The sequence below is a fragment of the Schistocerca americana genome, chromosome 1 (genome assembly GCF_021461395.2).
Source record: "Schistocerca americana isolate TAMUIC-IGC-003095 chromosome 1, iqSchAmer2.1, whole genome shotgun sequence".
Taxonomy (NCBI): domain Eukaryota; kingdom Metazoa; phylum Arthropoda; class Insecta; order Orthoptera; family Acrididae; genus Schistocerca; species Schistocerca americana.
Genome location: NC_060119.1, coordinates 208,960,213 through 208,982,302, shown reverse-complemented (window position 1 = coordinate 208,982,302; position 22,090 = coordinate 208,960,213). Strand labels below are relative to the sequence as shown.

The 22,090-nt window shown below is 43.5% G+C and overlaps 1 protein-coding gene across 4 annotated transcripts in view; it reads left to right on the top strand.

Moving 5' to 3' along the window:
• Positions 1-22,090, top strand: part of LOC124595574 (synaptosomal-associated protein 25) — a 420,350-nt gene that overhangs the window by 329,330 nt on the left and 68,930 nt on the right. For all 4 annotated transcript variants that reach the window (XM_047134565.1, XM_047134401.1, XM_047134486.1 and 1 more), the window contains one exon: positions 9,521-9,562. In XM_047134565.1, the coding sequence (XP_046990521.1) occupies positions 9,521-9,562 (42 nt within the window). The remainder of the gene's footprint in view (positions 1-9,520; positions 9,563-22,090) is intronic.

The window sequence follows — 22,090 nt, the reverse complement described above, 5'->3', positions numbered from 1 at the left end:
TTGGGTTTTACTGTAGAAACATCTAATGTGAAAGCGAAAAAATTCTATTTCTGTGGAAACTGAAGTGATTACATACGAATGATTGTGGACTTGCGTGTTTTTAACGAATATCGAGAGGTAGTACGCAGAAATTAAATGACATCTGCATTAAAGTCGGTATGTATCTGCTAACAGTGTGTAAGGTCGGGACAGTTGTAGATTGTGTGATTTCCGCGGTTGAAATCAGATCACTAGTGTTGTAATTAAGATTGTCTCGTGAATAAAATCGAGGCTGGCGACCTTCTAAAACAGTTCAGTTAACGTAGTAGTTTGAGATGTGGATTCGGACAATGGTAAAAAGACTCTTTCCGATCGTGGTGTTACTAAGTTCCATAGTGTAATATTATTGTCTGGCCTTCGTACACGGTGCATCTAATACTACAATTAATGTGCTAGCTCAGTGAAAGGTAAACATTACGTTTGAAACAGTGTTTTCTTACCTGATCTACACCCATATCGTGCCACGAAAGAAGGAAAATGAACACACATAAGCAAATATAATTACTGTCGAGTTTCGCTGGTTGGTCATCAATAACACACTGTTTTGTGTACGAGTCTTCAATTGTTGGGTCATAATCTGTGACAAAGTAACTCTATAAAGAAAGTGAAAATGTGTGTCAATAATCCAGAGCCTCTGAAGTGCCAATTCATTCGGTATCAAGAAAGCGAAAAAGTTGAATCATATGGAATATTACGAATAATTCACACGGTATTATCAGTTGAATTTACAGGATTTATTCTGTGACCACAGCACAATATGTACAATAGCTATACATAGATGTCGCTTTTAACGAAACACACCGAATTGTCAAAGGTTGCCTCCGACCCACACTTGTGCAGAAGCTGCACTGCCTTGGTGCAACAGCGACCCCAGACATACGATGGCTTTCGGCAGCCAGGATAGAGAGGTCCAGAGCCACTTCATCTGTAGCCCGCTCCCTATTCGAACATCAACCAGCACAACCAAGACTCAAGTCAAGGAAGAGCTTCCTGAGAACAACGGAGGCGTGTGAAGAACCACGTAATCAAACAAGACTAAAGGAGTGGCACACCAAAAGCCAGCACATCAAAGACTGGCTGGTACCAGACGAGAGAATGACCTGAGGCCAGACTGAAAACTGAACCTCTTGGAAGGCATTCAGTGGACTTCGGAGCGGTGTCACAAGGTGCAGAGCCTAACCTACACAGATAGCGTTAACGGTGTGGTGTTGAACAGACTGCAGAACACCTGCTGCAATGCAGTCTGTCCCCAGCTGCGTGCGCTGCCCAAGATCTGGCCAAAGCTTCAGCCAACGCTCTCTCTTTGACCAAGTATTGACCTGGGAAAATTTGATAAATATGTGATAGCTGCTTCTGTTTTTAATTATTATATATACACATTACTTACTCTACGTTACTGATTTATGTGTGTATTTTAATTATGGCACTTTTTATACATCAGTTTTAGTTGTTATGAGATATGTAATATAATTACTAATAGCTCTTTGATGTATGAATGTTCCTGACACGAGAAATCAATAAGTAGGTATGGATGTTGACGCAAAAACATACATCAGAAAAATGACTGCAGTACTATCAGGAATCGATTAGCAATATTTCACGAACTGAACTTGAAGTTCAATTAACCATTACCTTTAGCACTTGAATTCATTTTCTTATTTAAAATTGAGATTTTACAGGTCTAGTATTAGCAAATTCATGCGTCGATTTTGTGTCATACGATACTTAACTTGTTGCACACCTTCATTCTCAGTTATCTGAAGGAGAATAATTTCCAACTATAGATCAGACTCGAAAAACCTAACATCCCCCCTGCTCTCAGGTTGAAATCTGAATGGTGTAATTGCTCCTCTGAACCCTTGCCTCCACAAGGTAATTATTGTGCAAACATTTGGCCAGTTAACGTAACTTCTTGCAGCAAACTATATGTGGCGGATTATTGTTCTAAACTTGTTAGAATGTGATTTTGTTCGGTGCATATTATTTTGAGAACGTAAGTTTAATATTCTTACTTCCCACGCTGTAGATTGGCATTGTGGCTCTCCCTGTTAGGATAGGTGCTGTGAGTGAAAAAAAACCTGTTCGTTTCAGACTTGAGATGTAACTTGGGAGATATAGCGGAAACACAGACGCAAGGTTTTTCCTCCACATTTGTATCATAGTTGAGTAAGTATGTTAGTAAATCCAAGAAGGAAATAGAAGTCGTCCCCCATGCTAATTTTTAAACGTCAACCGCAATTTCAGATGGTTTTAAAGTCTCTGTAGTCAGTTGCGGTTCCGTTATGGGTTGATCTAGTGAGTACGTCAGGAAAATTTTCGTGAGCAGACACGCCAGGTGCAGATATTTAGAGGCACGAATTAATCTTTTGGGGATTTCGTTGCTAATATGAGATAGTAACTAAGAGTGCGTGAGGGGTAAGCGTCACATTTGAAGAAGGAAGCGTCCACTTAACTGGAAGGACTGTTGGCAGTATAGAAGCAGCGACAGCAGACTGGGTCAGTCAGTGCTTCGATTGTGGACTAGTATAGGAGAGGTGGTTACGTACACTGCCTGATCACTAGACCTTGCTCCTGTGCCCTAGAGGAAATTCTAAACCTTTCTTCAGTTTCTCAAGGAGCCACGTAATGTGACAAAATTTGGTGGTGATCCATCCGTCGGATGACTATGTTAAGCTCGGCGGCCGCGTTTGTGGACTGTTGCTGATAGCGACTTTAGAGTGGAAACGCCCCTTCGGAACAAGCACAGCTAACTCAGAGCCAAGCACACCTCATGTACTGATGGAGAGGGACTGTCGAGCATTGCGCAAGACGGGCGTAGAAATCAAACGAAATCAGCAGAAGGAATCACTCGTGAGTTCCAGAGTGCTATCAGCAGTGTAACTAGCACAATGACTGTGCGTTGGGAGTTAAAACAACGTGGTAGAATTACCGACCAGCTCCTCATAAGCCAAACATTTCTGTAGTCATTACGCAGCGGCGCTCGAGCTGCTGTAAAGACACTGGACACTGGAGACGTGTGATTTGGAGTGATGAATGAATGGCAATCTAATGGAGTCTTTGGCATTGGCGAATGTCTGAAGACTCTACGTGCCATCATTTGTAGTGTAAATAGTGAAGTTCAGAGGATATGGTGTTGCGCTATGGGGATGTTTTTCGGTGTTATGGTGTGGTCCCCTTATTGCGCTTAAGAAAATACTAAATCTGGAAGTACACTCCTGGAAATTGAAATAAGAACACCGTGAATTCATTGTCCCAGGAAGGGGAAACTTTATTGACACATCCCTGGGGTCAGATACATCACATGATCACACTGACAGAACCACAGGCACATAGACACAGGCAACAGAGCATGCACAATGTCGGCACTAGTACAGTGTATATCCACCTTTCGCAGCAATGCAGGCTGCTATTCTCCCATGGAGACGATCGTAGAGATGCTGGATGTAGTCCTGTGGAACGGCTTGCCATGCCATTTCCACCTGGCGCCTCAGTTGGACCAGCGTTCGTGCTGGACGTGCAGACCGCGTGAGACGACGCTTCATCCAGTCCCAAACATGCTCAATGGGGGACAGATCCGGAGATCTTGCTGGTCAGGGTAGTTGACTTACACCTTCTAGAGCACGTTGGGTGGCACGGGATACATGCGGACGTGCATTGTCCTGTTGGAACAGCAAGTTCCCTTGCCGGTCTAGGAATGGTAGAACGATGGGTTCGATGACGGTTTGGATGTACCGTGCACTATTCAGTGTCCCCTCGACGATCACCAGTGGTGTACGGCCAGTGTAGGAGATCGCTCCCCACACCATGATGCCGGGTGTTGGCCCTGTGTGCCTCGGTCGTATGCAGTCCTGATTGTGGCGCACACCTGCACGGCGCCAAACACGCATACGACCATCATTGGCACCAAGGCAGAAGCGACCCTCATCGCTGAAGACGACACGTCTCCATTCGTCACTCCATTCACGCCTGTCGCGACACCACTGGAGGCGGGCTGCACGATGTTGGGGCGTGAGCGGAAGACGGCCTAAGGGTGTGCGGGACCGTAGCCCAGCTTCATGGAGACGGTTGCGAATGGTCCTCGCCGATACCCCAGGAGCAACAGTGTCCCTAATTTGCTGGGAAGTGGCGGTGCGGTCCCTTACGGCACTGCGTAGGATCCTACGGTCTTGGCGTGCATCCGTGCGTCGCTGCGGTCCGGTCCCAGGTCGACGGGCACGTGCACCTTCCGCCGACCACTGGCGACAACATCGATGTACTGTGGAGACCTCACGCCCCACGTGTTGAGCAATTCGGCGGTACGTCCACCCGCCCTCCCGCATGCCCACTATACGCCCTCGCTCAAAGTCCGTCAACTGCACATACGGTTCACGTCCACGCTGTCGCGGCATGCTACCAGTGTTAAAGACTGCGATGGAGCTCCGTATGCCACGGCAAACTGGCTGACACTGACGGCGGCGGTGCACAAATGCTGCGCAGCTAGCGCCATTCGACGGCCAACACCGCGGTTCCTGGTGTGTCCGCTGTGCCGTGCGTGTGATCATTGCTTGTACAGCCCTCTCGCAGTGTCCGGAGCAAGTATGGTGGGTCTGACACACCGGTGTCAATGTGTTCTTTTTTCCATTTCCAGGAGTGTATATGGGCACATTTTACAGCATTGTGTGCTGTCTACAGCAGAGGAACAGTTCGGAGACGATGAATGACTATCATCATGACAAGGCTCCCTCTCATAAAGTAGCATCCGTGAGGCAATGGTTTCTGTACAGTAACGTTCCTAAATTAGAATGTCTTGCTCTGAGTCCCGACCTGAATGCAGTGGAACGAACACGTGTGGGATGAGTTAAAACGTTGACTTCGCCCCAGATTCCAACATCCGGCATCACTACCTCGTATGGTTTCGGCTTTTGAGAACAACTCATTGAAAGTGTCCCCAGCCGAGTTCAGTTCGTTATAAAGGCGAGTGATGGACACAACCCATATTAATGTCCACTAATAACTGTCCAAATACACTACTGGCCATTAAAATTGCCACACCAAGAAGAAATGCAGATGATAAACGGCTATTCATTCGACAAATATATTATACTAGAACTCACATGTGATTAGATTTTCACGCAATTTGGGTGCATAGATCCAGAGAAATCAGTACCCAAAACAACCACCTCGGGCCATAATAACGGCCTTGATACACCTGGGCATTGAGTCAGACAGCTTAGATGGCGTGTACAGGTACAGCTGCCTATGCAGCTTCAACACGATAGCACAGTTCATCAAGAATAGTAACTGGCGTATTGTGACGAGCCAGTTGCTCGGCCACAATTGACCAGACGTTTTCAATTGGTGAGAGATCTGGAGAATGTGCTGGCCAAGGCAGCAGTCGAACATTTCCTGTATCCAGAAAGGCCCGTACAGGACCTGAAACATGCAGTCGTGCATTATCCTACTGAAATGTAGGGTTTCGCAGGGATCGAATGAAGGGTAGAGCCACGGGTCATAACACATATGAAATGTAACGTCCAGTGTTCAAAGTGCCGTCAGTGCGAACAAGAGGTGACCGAGACTTGTAACCAATGGCACCCCATAACATCACGCCGGGTGATACGCCAGTATGACGATGACAAATACACGCTTCCAATGTGCGTTCACCGTTATGTCACCAAACAGGGATGCGACCATCATGATGCTGTAAACAGAACCTGGATTCATCCGAAAAAATGACGTTTTACACCCTGGTTCGTCGATGAGTACACCATTGCAGGCGCTCCTGTCTGTGATGCAGCGTCAAGGGTACCCGCAGCCATGGTGTCCTAGTTGATAGTCCATGCTGCTGCAAACGTCGTCGAACAGTTCGTGCAGATGCTTGTCGTCTTGAAAATGTCCCCATCTGTTGACTCAGAGATCGAGACGTGGCTGCACGATCCGCTACAGCCATGCGGATAAGATCCCTGTCATCTCGAGTGCTAGTGATAAGAGGCCGTTGGGATCCAGCACGGCGTTCCTTATTACCCTCCTGAACCCAGCAGATTCCATATTCTGCTAATAGTCATTGGATCTCGACCAACGCGAGCAGCAATGTCGCGATACGATAAACCGCAATGGCGATAGGCTACAATCCGATCTTTATCAAAGTCGGAAACGTGATGGCACGCATTTCTCCTCCTTACACGAGGCATCACAACAACGTTTCACCAGGCAACGCCGGTCAACTGCTGTTTGTGCATGAGAAATCGGTATGAAACTTTCCTCATGCCAGCACTTTGTAGGCGTCGCCACCGGCGCCAACCTTGTGTGAATGCTGTGAAAAGCTAATCATTTGCATATCACAGCATCTTCTTTCTGTCGGTTAAATTTCGCGTCTGTAGCACGTCATCTTCGTGGTGTAGCAATTTTAATGGCCAGTAGTGTATATTTGATCAGATAGTGTACATGAAAACAATTCTGCTTCTCCTCAAATTTTTTGGATGCCAGAGTGGTGAAATTGAAGTGAGCCATTTGATAGATCCCTCAGAGTGGTGCAGGTACGTCATGAATATTGTGCGTGTAGACGACTCGGGTATGTGGCATGCTATCCGCCTCCGTGGCCAGTCTAACGCACGACTTTGGCCGTTATAGTATTAGGCCGCCAGGCGGCGCAACCAGCCACGCCACGGGTGGAGCTGCTCGTCATTGGGAACAGATTGTTATGGATGGAGCTTAGTAGACTAGGGGCAGCCAGTGGCGCCACCGGAAGCTGGCTTTAGACTGGCTGCCTTGCCCCACCGCCATTGGTGGCTGAGAGTCTTCGCGGGGCAATGTGTTAAACGGAGCCTATTACTAGGGTGACCAGATGCAATTGTTTAAAAAGGACAAACAGCTTCAAAAAGGACAAAGGAAAAAAAAGAGGAAACAGTAAACGGATCAACTGCAGATGAGGATACCACCCGTCAGCTTTGTAAAAGTCACGTGGCTGCCGGGAATTACCGGTAAAACTAGTAGTTAATTGTTACTGATGGTCAGGTGGTGGTTAACTGAGCAATATAAAAAAATTAAAAACCTTGATTGTGGTGACAGTGTGGCGTCAATTGTTTTGTCACGTCAACAACTCGGAATTGTTTACAAGGCGAAAAACGTAAGACCATTCACCTCCCATCACTCGACGCGCCGCTACCAACATCTACAATTCAAGCAGCAGCTGGCGACATGGGAACTGCACTTTAACCTTCCGAATATAAATAAATTGAATGACTATGAAACAATGAAATAAAACCACGACAGTTAATCTGTCGAGTTACTTCTTACCTTTATTGGCCACTCACTAAGACGTACGTTCCAGCTCCACATATCCTACATTCCGCTTCAAATTCATTTCTCCCTTTCTTGAAAGCTGGATATTTGTAGGAAAGGACATCAGAAAATGTACACTTTCGTTTAGGCATAGCCAAATATTTTACGTAACTCACTCGGTTAAAAATTACACTCACAAATCACACGTGCACTACAGGAAGCCAAGCCAATACAAAGCGAAGATACGATACGAAACGAAAATATTAAATAATCGATATTTGCATTCGTTTATAGATCGATCAACGATAACATCGACGATCCTGGTGCCTCTTACTAACACCGCCTTCGTGCAAATAGTTAAAGTATTTAAGAAAAGAGCAATAGAACGGGACGAATTGTAAATTTAACTGTATTACGCTCAACTCTGCGAAAAAGCCGGACACTGTAAAATTCGGCCGGACCCCGGACAAAGAGCTGAAAAGGACATGTCCGGATTAATCCAGACTTCTGGTCACCCTATTAAACTCGGTCACCACCACCATTCGGTTTGGCCACCACTTCGTCAGTTTGCTGTGTGCACTAGTGACCAGGGAACATGTCGGACAACTGCTATACATAAATGCTGCTCCTAGCACTTTTAATGAAAAGGAGGCGGCGAAGGGAGAGGAAGGCGCGCGCGCGTGCGTGCGTGCGTGCGTGCGTGCGTGCGTGCGTGTGTGTGTGTGTGTGTGTGTGTGTCGACACAAGGTTTCACCCTCTCCCTTCTCTTATCAACACACTACATAAACTTCACACCACACTATACTCATTCCCATTAGTCACCCGCACTCGACAGGTACAGTTACAGACACAGCTCTGACAAACCCCGAGGTAAGGAAGCAAAACCTTCCGTTAAGGCGGTCGAATCACTCCCGCGGAGTGTCCCAGCCATGCTATGCAACTTAATTTTTTACTGATAGACTCATCTTGAGCAAACGATCTTCCTTTCCAGAACATGAAATCTTTTTCCACAGTTGTATTGTCATCTAGTGGATATATAAGTGTACGGTCTTGAAAATGGACCTTCGTGGGCATCAGGGATGCACAGACAGTCGCGGCCGGCATATGGCGTGCCATTGATCTCATGGCGGCCCACCACTTATCGTTCTTTCTTGTAATTTTTTTTTCTTTCATTCCTTCCAGAAATGGATAGCGCGGGCCCTTGTGGAATTCCGTTATTTTCAGTCCATTCTAGCTGGCATTGGGGAAAGCGGATCCCATTTCGGAGTAACAACTTGCTTCTAGGCGCAATGTTTACTCGTATGAACTGGCGATCCTTAACGTAGTCATAGCAAGGTACTAACGAGTCTGTTCACTCCTGCTCTATTTCAACACAACAGATTCCGACACGAGACTTGATCCATATTAAATGTGTGTTATATTTGTTGTTCAGTGTTGACAATACAGAGTTAATTTTAAAAATGTGCTACATATTTATTAGCTTTGGTCAAATTATTGATGCTGTTCGACTTTATAAAGTTTTATGGAGTCTGTTGGCGCTAAATATTTTGAAAATTTCCATACGGTGTAATTTATGTATGCCTTTGCTGCCATCTCTCTCTCTCTGTCTCTCTCTCTCTCTCTCTCTCTCTCTCCCTCCCTCCATCCCCCCTCCCTCTCTTTCCCTTTTCCGAAGAGATCGGCTTCCAGTAACAGGTTTTGAAATGAAGATAATACAAACCCATTCCTAAACAATGAGCTCATTACAACATTTTTTCAACGACATTTTTGCGTTGAGATTCCAGATAAGAGGTAAGTGGAGACAGTCTCGTATTGAAATCTTCCTAATCACTTTTAGAATACAGTATTTGATCATTCCAGAATTTCTTGATGTGGTTTGATGCTATCAAGAAAGAGCACATGTTGTCTGTTCAGACTTTTGAAAATCTCAGCGCCTTTCTTATTACTCGCAACCCGTTAAGGTTCAAACATTGTCTTCTCCTGGAATAATTTTTAAATCGGTCTCTTTCCACTATTAGTTAACTGGCACTGCTTGCTCAGAATACTGCCTTTTGTACTATTGGTAATGCGCTTCTGTCATTAAAATTATTTCTGTAAGCTAAATTTATTCTCTCTGTTTTGGTTATATAAGTGAAGCCATTGCCATGGTGTAAAACTAGAGTTTAAAATAAACAATTATAAAACTTCAGTGAAAATTAATGATATTTTTTTTCTGTTTCAGTCATTGGAATCGACAAGGCGTATGATAGCACTATGCGAGGAGGTAAGTCTACAGTTGAACATCTCTGGTGTGTGTTTGTTGCACCCTCTCTGACTTTAGTTACTGTATCTTGTTGCCACCAGGTGGGTTTGGGCGTCCTGTGCGCCTCCGCGTCGTATTCCTGGCTTTAATCAATGTGATGCGCGCACAAACAGGCGGTTTCCGCTTTGAGAATGGCGTGCGGTACGATATTTACGCCAGACAGAGCTGCCATCTGCAACAGGTCCAAGCGCTGCTACAACCTCAAGTCTCCCTGTACAGAATCGAGGGAATGATTAATTGCCTTGTTTTATGCATTCATCTGTGGATGAGAAGTTATTTTCAGCGTTCTTGTGTGTTAGGTCTTCGCTGATGAGTAACAGAGAAATTAAGACACAGAAGCAGAAAACAGTAGACGCATAAGACGGAACAACATATAGTGCCCTTCACTTCCCCTGTTAAAAGGCACTTTCAGGACTTCGTTTTATTTGTAGAAACTTGTAGCATTTCCACCAAGGACGTTTTAAAGAGACCTGCACGTGTACTGCCCTCGTTATAATATGTAATGTCAATGACTGAGAGACTGAAGAACCTTACTTCACAAGCTAATAAGAACTGACGGAACTTTCAGTTGTTGAAATTGGGGTCAAGAATTCAGAATAGTGTAAGTAAGAAATCAGTACCAATTTTTAGGTTTCTGACATGGATGACGTCAAACATAGCTACATAGCTTGATTTAAAACGAGCCAAAGAGTGAAGAATTGCTGTTGGAAGCAAGGCTCGGGTTTGATTGAGCAAATTTAACTGCTTCATTTGTAGAGACAGTACACTGCTGGAAAGGAAATCCAACACCCCCCAAGGTCACTTTATTGGCAAGTGAGGTGACTGGTAGTTAGTCATTGTAGGAGTATATTATGAATTCAGACCAAATGAAACATGTCACAGTAGAGGATACCCAAAAAATAAGTAGTGTACCCAGTTGTAGCGGCAACGCAGGCTCTAGTCGTGGCATGCAGACTTTCATGAAGGTGCAGAATAACATTGTGTTAGAGACTATCCCAAGCATCTTATGCCTTTCGCTGCGATTCGGCAATAGTTCTTGCAGGCGCTGGAGAAAGAGTTAAGTTCGTGCTTCATGATGTCAGATACATTTTCAAGTGGTGAAAGATCTGGTGATCTTGGTGTCAGGGCTGCGGTTCTTGTGCATGATGAACAACATGTTGCGACGCATCAGCCGTATGTGGAAGTGCATTGTCCTGCTGGAAAAATACAACAAATTAGCGTTCTGCCGAACAAATGGTAATATCACGGGGATGATAGCCTGTGCTATGTAGCAGGCACAGATTACTTTACCCTGCAGAAACACTATATGTGACCAAAGGCTGTAACTGATGGCCCCCCACACTCGAAACCAGGAATGAGACTTGGGTGTCGCAGATGAATGCTTTCTGAAAAAGGCGGCTCACCAGGTCCACGCCATAGATGTTTACGTCTATCACTCGCATATAGATAGAACTTACCCTCATCACTAAAGACAACGGAGTACCATTCCACTCTCAAGTCAACTCTTTCATGAAATCAGTAGCATGCTTACCTGTGTCGGGATGTCAATGGTAGCACATGTGATCATAACCATACTGCAAGCAGATGGTCCCCAATCGTCCCTAATAACGCAGCAGGTGCAACATGTGCCTGGATCTCGTCCCTGGATGATATTCGATGGGTCACCGCCGCTCGCACAGTGCTCCAGCTTCCCGCAGGCCCACAGTAAGACTCCATTCAGATAGCTAAGTCAGTAGAACAGGAGTGCGCACTCATCAGTGGCACCACCTGCAGGGCCGAAGCAGAGGGTGCGCGTACAGGTCTCCTGAACGCCACATGGTCGCCAATGAGCGTGACAAATGAAATGCTTCTGCTTCAATGTCTCAGTGTTCACATATTATACCCTGGTTGCATTGTACACAGTACAATGCAACACAGTACAGTTCTAAAAAGCATAGTTGATTTTATGTCTCCTTTCTTACCATGGATGTAAGGATAAAAGCATTTCTGCACCTAAATATGTGTGCAGTGCTTAGTGCTGTATGTGAAAAAACAGTAGACAAATATAGGTTCATGTGTAGCTGGGCCTATAATTTACGGATATTTTAAATGCACTGTCATTGATTTTCTGAAGCAATTTTTTTTTTTGCATGTGGTACATTACTTCTTTAAATATTTATAGACTCAGTATTATGGATGGCCTTACCTACGCGTGTGGGAGGGAGGGGGATAATGATTTTAATATTGGGGATAGTGGTGCTTCATACAGGGTGTTTCAGGTGCGGCACAAGTAGTCTGTCTGGTGTTGATAGGCACATGTAGTCTAGCCCATTCATTGGAGACCGGTAGGTGGCGTTTTGGTTTTAGGTGAACTGGACAAAGTAGGGGTCGATGAAGCATTTTTAATGATAGGATCCACGCTAACTAACAAAAGAGCCACATTCATTTCATGCAGGATCCCTCAGGGGGCTCGTGACTCTGTCGAGTATGAGTGGCGAGCGCGGGTCTCCAAGCTATTGCAGCGCCTACTTTCTTTCTTGTGCTGCGATCTCCCATCTCAGACTATCCGTACTTTTCTTACGTTCTTACTCGTGGTGGCAGCCTGTGATATGTACCCAGTTATTGCTCTGGGTTCCCGCTTTTGTCTGTATCTTTATCACGTTACTTTCAGTTTTTGGCTCAAGGAAAGTTTGGATGTGACTGCATTTAAAAATTTTTTTCAATAGTGTGGGCCGAGTGTGGGCCGAGTGGGGAAGAACGCTCTCATAGTGCCACTGCCTACAGTGTTAAAGATAGTCTGCTCACAGTAGCTGTATGGACCAGTGGTTCTCAAATTGGTGGTGCGATTGATATGCAAGGGGGGGGGGGGGCGATATATTTTTAAAAACTAATAAAAATAAATATACTTAGTAACAATATTGCGTTTATCTTCTTCCAACAGTGATGTTGGTCTGGATTGAATTTCGCCCGACGTCGGTGTTACGCCGGACGTGGTCGACGACAACGAAAGCGCGGTTATATTTATAGTATTATTTGAAATGACTGGGCGAGCTGGGCGCAGTAGACGGAATCAGCCGTTGTCGGCTGCGTGTGACTGTTCTGAACTGTGGCGCGCATTGCGAACATTGGCTCATGTATCTCTATGCACTCGTACTAAACCTCCAGAAATATCCCAGTTCAGCCGGTAATTGCGTAGATAGTGGTATAAGGAGCGTCCAGTATAATTGGCAACGTTTTGCCACCAGAGTTTCGCGCCTATTAAGCCGGTCCGTCCGTGAACTGACATAGTGAGCCGGCGCATAGCAATTCTTTGTACCTGTTTCGTGGAGATGCTGCCGTAGTTTTATGTCCCCTTCCAGAGTCGTAGCATTCTGAAAATGCAATAGTACTGTCTGTTTTATGTAATGAAGCGAGAAGTTTTTTATGCAAATAATTTTTACACTGTATGCCATTATGGTGGGTTTACTTAAGAAACACCCAAAAATGAACTTGCTCACACCGATTATAAGCCAGCTATTAACGGAACGGGAGCATGGTTTACCGCATGACTAGATCGAAAGGCATCCTACCGATGGCTGCCGACTATGACGCACAGTCTGTAACTTCAGCGTATAATTGGTACAATTCGTATGAGATCGTACATCTTTGGTTATGCCTGAGTTATTTATTTGTTAATATCAACGTTTCTTGGCATTATAAAATTATTGAAAGATACTATTTATGACCCGTAGGCTACTCCTAGCGTCTGAGTGGCAAAAGGCAACTTCTGTTACAAATATTTATTAAGAACAGTTACTTGTTTCGCACCAGAGTAAATGTATTAGTTGTTCGGTTTACAATAATTGCGGTTTTAGATGGGCGCGCTGCGAACTGTTCACGTGTACTGCTATTGGTTGTTTCGGGTGACGCACGAACGGTATAATAGTGCTCAATGAAAATGTAACACGGTTCGTGAACTGTAGTACTTGGCATACGTTCAGCATATGAAACAAGTATGCAATCTGTTTAACACATTCTTGTGCAGAAGAACAATCGAAATGAACAATAATAAAATAAAACTATTTTTTGTGGTCGAACAATGCAGCTGTGCGTATGTTTAGGAGAGAACGGTACATCCGCTTTTGATATTTCTTCTACATGAAAATGCAGTAAATGAGGAAAAATCATCTGGTGTGTTACGGTCGAATAACTGATACGAACGCATGATACATTTGATATCAACACATTTTTCTCCAGAGAATTGTGCGAAATTAAAATAAAACTGTTGTTTTTTTTTTAATCTAATAACTTGAGTTGGGAGTGCTCCAGATAAAAACACATTCGCTGTTAATATATTATTCTACATGAAAGCATAAGAAATGAAAATAAAATTTTGGTGTACGATCTAATAACAAAGAGGGGTCCCCACTGGGGGAGAGAGACTTTTGAAACTATATGTGCATATATACGGTGGTGTAGGTTAGGGCCCCAGGTATCACATCCTGGAGCGATTCACCCTAGTGAGCCCTAGTTTGTAAGTGGTGGAGGAAAAAAGTTTCGAATTTCACGCAAAAATCTGTATCAGTAAAATTGAGCTCATACTGTCAGCTGACGTAGTGCAGCGGACAACACATTTGCTTATTCTGCAAGAGGTTGTGGGTTCACATCTTGTGAGGTACCGTTGCTTTCTTTATTTTCAAATCTTTATCGAAATGACTTCGCTGACGGTGTTATTAAATCCTGTAGCAAAAGTACAGATTTGAGCGCATTCATTACCAGTAGAACCAGATTGTTCTACTTTTGTTTTTTGATCAATACATCAGCAGTTTCAAAAGTTTAATTATTATGTGGGCTGAATAAAAATAATTAAAAGAACATACACAAGGATTCCAAATGAAAAAAGAAAGACGGGAACAAAAAATGTGACTTAGTGAAAAAAGTAAATAAAAGGATTTCAACAACCTTCAATCCATATGTAAAGGCTGAACATCAGCTCTTCTGTACCCAGTTCTGCCTCATCGGCGGACTCTCTTAGAGCTGTTGCTGATGTCCGAAGCAGCTCTGCCAGTCTGAATCTGCCTCGTCTGATATATCCACAGAACCACGCAACGAAATTTCACCGTCGCTGTCTGGTTGAAGTTGAAAAATTACGCGCTTAATACACTAAAGGCCATTAAAATTGCTACACCAAGAAGAAATGCAGATATTAAACGGGTATTCATTAGATAAATATATTATACTAGAACTGACATGTGATTACATTTTCACGCTATTTGAGTGCATAGATCCTGCGATATCAGTAGCCAGTACCCGTAGTAACGGCCTTGATACGCCTGGGCGTTGAGTCAAACAGAGCTTGGATGGCGTGTACAGGTACAGCTGCCCATGCAGCTTCAACACGATACCACAGTTCATCAAGAGCAGTGACTGGCGGATTGTGACGAGCCAGTTGCTCGGCCACCAATGACCAGATGTTTTCAATTGGCGAGAGGGGCATTCATGCGGTCGTGCATTATCCTGCTGAAATGTAGGGTTTCGCAGGGATCGAATGAAGGGTAGAGCCACTGGTCGTAACATCTGAAACGTAACGTCCACTGTTCAAAGTGCCGTCAATGCGAACAAGAGTTGACCGAGACGTGTAACCAATGGCACCTCATACCATCACGCCGGGTGGTGCGCCAGTATGACGATGACGAATACACGCTTCCAATGTGCGCCCACCGCGATGTCGCCAAACAGGGATGCGACCATCATGATGCTATAAACAGAACCTGGATTCATCCGAAAAAATTACGTTTTGCCATTCGTGCACCCAGGTTCGTCGTTGAGTACACCATCGCAGGCGCTCCTTTCTGTGATGCAGCGTCAAGGATAACCGCAGAGTCATGGTGTCCCAGCTGATAGTCCATGCTGCTGCAAACGTCGTCGAACAGTTCGTGCAGATGGTTGTTGTCTTGCATATGTCCCCATCTGTTGACTCAGGGATCGAGACGTGGCTGCACGATCCGTTACAGCCATGCGGATAAGATGCCTATCATTTCGACTACTAGTGATACCAGGCCGTTAGGACCCAGCACGGCGTTCCGTATTACCCTCCTGAACCCACCGACGCCATAGTCTGCTAACAGTCATTGGATCTCGACCAACGCGAGCAGCAATGTCGCGATACGATAAACCGCGATCCCGATAGGCTACTTTCTGACCTTTATCAAGGTCTGAAACGTGATGGTACGCATTTCTCCTCCTTACACGAAACATCACAATACCGTTTCACGAGGCAACGCCGGTCAACTGCTGTTGTGTATGAGAAATCGCTTGGAAACTTTCCTCATTTCAGCACGTTGTAGGCGTCGCCACCGGCGCCAACCTTGTGTAAATGCTCTGAAAAGCTAATCATTTGCATATCACAACATCTTCTTCCTGTCGGTTAAATTTCGCGTGTGTAGCACGTCACCTTCGTGGTGTAGCAATTTTAATGGCCAGTAGTGTAGCTTCGTCCGTCAGCGCGTCTCTGTGCCAGTATTTGTGCGTATAGTTTCCATTTTATCACACGCCTTCTTCCAGTCGCCGCACGTATTCATTTGTTTAAGCTGGTAAATGGTAACGCTGCTGATGTTGTTCAATGAAACTTTGTTTCGTTAAATTCCAGATATGTTCGATAGGGTTCATGTCACTGTGAAGTGGTGGAAGGCGTAAGACTGTAAGTCCTCTCCCGGATTCCTTTAGTACTCTATCTACTGTATATTCTGTCTCGGGTTTGTAACGTTTCGCAACTTCCAAGATATCGTTGCTTGTTAAATTAGCACCGAATGGAATTTTATGCTTAGTCAGCCATGATTGTTATGTGCTTTGCCGGAAGTTATATTAGGCGCTTTATTTACAGGAAAACAATGGCAGGGGTGCATTCGCTAATACCGATATACTTCCACGTGGAATATTTGCCATTAGACGCACTTGCAACCATTTTATACAATTTTCACTGTTCATTTCGTTGTGATAATCGTCCGATGTTTATCTCGAATCATAGATGAGCTCTTCACCTTCACTGAACACCATTCTCCTTCCGCATGAACTACTGTTGCTCTTTGCCGAGAACTTTCATTTTTAAGCACACATGATACGTCATTATGCTGTTAACATTTAGTGACATTACAGTGTGCATGCGCCCATGTTTCATCAGTATACATACTGATTTCTTCGCCCCTTTCTCGTTTTCTCTCGCAGTTCTAAGAAAGTGTGCGCATCATGCTACTGTGTCCTCCCTCTCAACTAAAAATATTAGTCTTTTTTATTTTTAAAACGAAACCTCATATTCTTCAAAATTTTACAGAAAGCGATTCTTTTCTCCATGAAATTGTCTGTCTCCTACTTCACCCAGTTGTAAAGCTTTCGAAGAGTGGGTATTTTTCTTTTAGCGTCTTAATATTCCGACAACTTTCTTTTCGGTAAACACTTACCAAAGTTGTCGAGACACTTCGTTTTCTTCCTCAGTCTCTTCTTCCTGGGTGACACAATTTTTTGACCACTCTGGCTTTCTGAACGTCGTTCACATTACGTACTGTCCGTTCACTCTTTCCTACTGCGGCTGCTGCTCTCTCCAGAACTCTTACTAATAGTATTGGCAAACCTTTTCATTTTTCTTCCCGGTCACTGTCAATTTCAGCAGACGCTGAGAATAGACAGCAGTAGTAACGCAGTGTTAACGTGACTGTACTATGCCCAGCCACGTGCATCATTCGTGTGCTGCCGAGTTATTGTCGGACGCCTTCGGCCTCGTCGGTAAAGAGTTGTGAGGGGAGTGGAGGAAGCAAGCATTGGATGGCGAGAGGAGGGGAGCCTGGGGGGGGGGGGGGGGAGACAAGGCACGCCTACCATTTGCAGTGCTGGCACTACAAATTGCACCTCATGCTTACACGAAACCAGACGATAGGCTTGGAAGTATAATTCGCTTTAAATGTTGTTCGTAAACGAAACTGAAATCGTCATGTATATATATATATATATATATATATATATACATACACATATATATGTATGTATGTGTGTCTACTATGCGCTCACAAACCATTCGTCCGATTGCAATGAAACTTTGGTGAGTTCTTCTCCGAACGCCTGAAAAGAGTAATGGACAATTTTCCAAGAGTTAGGTCACTGTAGCATGCGTAGCGCAATTGATAAGGTAAAGACTCGTCGTGCAACGGAACCGGGTTCGATTCCAACTTCTCGCGATTTTTTTCATTTTATTTCATTCCCCACGATGTTAAACTATTAACCATAAAATTTATTGAGTGACACCACGTGGTACTGTTTATTCGTGGTGTGGCAACAGGGGCGCTTTACCAGCCTAACCGCTGGTGGCGTGAGAGGGAAAGCCGGCTCGCCACTGTTGCTACCTGAGCAACGGCGTATGCATGTATTTGTAAAGGGGGTGAAGCATTTTTTTCTGCTCCCTTTCCCTTTCGCAGCATTCAATCACACGCAATATAATTTGCGAGCATCGCTACGTAATACTGGTTTCCTTCTAACCGTAGGCCTACTGATAGGGGTTGTTGGCGATCCGAGATGGGCCAGCAACTGCCTCTTCACTCATTTTGATAATGTTTAGCACAACTGCACAATAAAAACACGCAGAACAGTACAGCGCAAAACAATAACGAAGCAGACGACAGTGGCTACTTTGTACGACACAGTCAGCTACGTAATGTTGGGAGCAGTCGAAACTGCGTGCCTACCGAAGGCTCCCGACGTTTACCGACTTCTACCGATTCTGGACTAGGGAGAGTTTACACTCTGTACGTATCTCTTTGCTGACGTCACGAGCGATTTCTGCATCAGCACCTCATCGTACTGGCTCTGAAATCGCTAGATGGCCAACCGCCACTGCTAGCCATCGTGGGAACCTACCGGTCGCTGTTTACTCCATACTTCACTGCAGCGCTGAATCACGTATGTGAAATAGCGAAACTGGAAATAGAGCAAAATGCGCTCTTATCTGCAAATAATGGGTACCTTACAACTTCATTGCAGTATGAAACAGTTTCTGCTTAGTCACAGAAATGAAGACACCAGAACTTCATCAACTGGTGGAGGAGAAAGAGTTAATCGAAAGGCGAAAACGAGAAGGCATACCACTACTAATGCTCGGCTTCACAAAAACTACAATCAGTAATGAACATCATCAGTAGTATGTAATTTGTTTAAACATTTTAGCTGCTGATAGCATGAAGCCCAAAAAGTTAAAGCGACATCTTGAAACCAAACCTCCTGAATTAATGGGAATACCAAAAAATTTTCTATCAGAAGATCTTTGCTAAAATGACGAATGTGACTTCTAATGCCCTATTAATATCTTACAAGATTTTGCAAAAAGATTACTACATGCAAGAAACCACACAGAGTTGCGGAAAATCGAGGTTATACCAACAGCGATTGATATACCATCTACATTTGGTCATGCATTGCTCAACAGTTGGAAAGTTCTCCAATGATACAGTGCATAGAAGAATTTGACATTTCTGATGATTTGCTTAAGTAGTTAATCGATAGATTGTGTAGCAAGTGCTTTGCACTTCAGATGGACAAACCGACTGATGTTCATAAAGATACTCATTTGATTGATTATGTTCGTTTCCTTGATGAGTTTCACATTCGAGAGGAATTTTTTTTCTGATAGCTCATACAGAAAACAGAAACAACTAAAAGCTTTTTTGATGCGATCAATACTTTTTAAAATCAAAATGAGCTATCATTGAATAGGTGCATTGAAGTGGAGCTCGCTCAGTGTATGGAATTCGTTGTGGATCGCAAGTGAAAGTTAAACCTGTAGCTCCTGATACTGCATGGACTTACGCTACATCGGGAGGCTCTGCCTGCTACAGAACATAGCCTACCCCTTCGTGAAGTATTGCAAACTGGTACAGAGACAGTTAATACTATTACCGCAAAATATGTAAATTCGAGGGGTCTATAAGTGCTGTGTCAGCAGATAGGTGTTAAACACAGTCAACTGGTCTTGTTTAGTAATGCTCGATAACTTTAAAATGGTAAAGTAATAAAAAGAATGTTTAACTGAGGACTGAGGTATTCTGTTTCTTAAAGGAGAAAAGTCGTTCTCAGGCAGACTGTCAGCAAGAGGTTTTGTACTGACAGTGGCTTTCCTAACTGACATTTTTTAGAAACAAAATGTTTGTAACACTTCACGTCAAGGTAATCGAATGAAAAAGTGTAGGCATTCCTAGAGAAATTAGAGCTGTGGCCAGGGGCGCCGACGTATAAAAAATATGGGGGGGGGGGGGGGGGGGGGTATACTGGGGGTCTTACGCCGGGAAATTTTCTAAAATTTAGATGAAAATAGTGCGTTTTAAATTTTTTAAACATTTTAGTCATATGATCAACATTAGGATCCCGAAAACTGGACTCCCGATAACTCGACACTCCGGGAAACTCGACAAGCCTGACACATTTTTTGGCTTTGAAAAAAGAAACAAAACATAAACACGCAGGATTTAATTTACAGTAATAATCATGATTATAGACTGTTACAGAGCAGTGAATATATAGCTCTGAAAAGACTGAAATTATATTTAGATAAATCCTAAACTATCATTAAAAGAATAAAACACAAAATATTGCTGTCGCACAGTAATAGCACTTTGATTAATTAGTGGAATAGCTAATTTAAGCTTACTGTGAATAAGGCTCAGGGTTCATTAAATAAAAACAATATCTCAAAGTTAATACTGTGTGCCTAATACTTTCAGTCCAAAAGTATGTAAATAGCTGGTTTTAATTGGGCCTTACACCCAAAAAATACTTAAGTATTATAAAATAACTAATACAGTACTATAGTAATATAGTAATACAGTACTAAACTAGTACTAATATTTCGAAACTGAAAATTTAACATCATGTATGTATTTAATTCCCTATTTTATAAAGATTTTTAATATTACTCGAAATGCCAAAGGTGCAAAAGTCGACCGTCTGACTGGATTACTGAATATGAAGTCGTTGATGACTGGTCGAATATCGAATTCATCCAAAACATCTCGGTGGGCATGAAGAACAGCCAAGTTGTCCAATCGCTTCTGTCCCATTGTTGATCGGAGATAAAGACTTCAGACGTCTAACGGTGCTAAATGACCGTTCTGCTGTTGCTGTCGTGATTCGAACTACTTGGAGAAGCTTAATGCACTTCACTACTTCACATACCATTTCTCCAACTGCTGGCTCTTGGGTAATGTACTTTCTTACATCACGCATGTTTTTTTTAAGACCAGTTGTTTATTATTATCGATATCGGCTAACATATGAAAGTGTAAGCGCAGTCTCTCAATCTCTAGGTCATGTTTGAAAAACTCAGTTTATTTTTCCAGATTTGTTTCACCTCTGTTAACTAAAAGCAAGCACTCTTGTTCAGCTGCAATGACCTGTGTGACTCCAGTTGAAGCAAACCGCTCAGTAGTTCAAGATTGCACCGTTTCACAAACTTCAATGTAATTAGCTTTGTAGTATTCCTTTGCGGTGAGCTGGCTTCGTTGTTTTCATACTTCTTTGGTATACTTCGATTCTGAGGAAGCGGAGGATCATCATCTTGTGAAGGTTTTTCTTTTAAACAGAATTCCCAAAAGTGTTCCAAACTATAACGCCTTCCATTCAATATACATATCAAGCCCTCATATTTTTTCCAGATCAGCAACACTTAGATGAGGGCATTAAATTTTTTCATTGACGTCCTCGATTGGGTTCATTGCATGGCAATAAAGACCTAAAAACAAAAGTCTTGAATTGTAACACTGACTGAAGGTAATTTGCACATTTGTAACCTCCCTCTATTTTGTGTTCTGCAGAAAATGTTACAAAAAACTCTAGAAGTTCTTCAAAGTTTTTCAATATTCTCAAGATACTAGAAGCCCGCACAGTCCATCGAGTTGGGCAAAGCAGTCGTATACGAGCTTGGTCGTTGGCTCTCACAGCATATGCTTCTGAAAAGTCCCATCCTTCTGTTGGTTTCCCTTGCGGTGTTTATTAAGTCCTTGGCTGAAGCCACAATATCCCTCATAGACAAAAGATAGCGGAGACTGTCTACAACTGCCAAGTCTAAACGGCGAGTAGTGCAGTGCACATATCGTGCTTTTGGTTTTATATCCAAAACTAACTTTCTTATTCCTTTGAACTTACATCTCATATTCGAGGCACCATCATAGCACTGCCCTATTAAGTTATCCATTGACAAATCAAGACGAGCAAAAAGTCTTTTTAACATACTAAACATAGTTTGTCATTCATTGTTGGGGGTCTTGTATACGCTAGTAAAGTCATCGTTGATGGCTAAGGAATCATCGACATTACGAATACAAAATGACACTTGCTCGTGAATCAAAGAATCACTTGTTTCATCACGCATAATAGAAAAATGTTGAGTCTTCTTGACTGAAGCCAATACCTTTCTCAACACACACTTTCCTAGTAGATCAATGATCTCGTTTTGAATATCGTGGGATGTCCACTTATACCCCGAACGCCCTAACC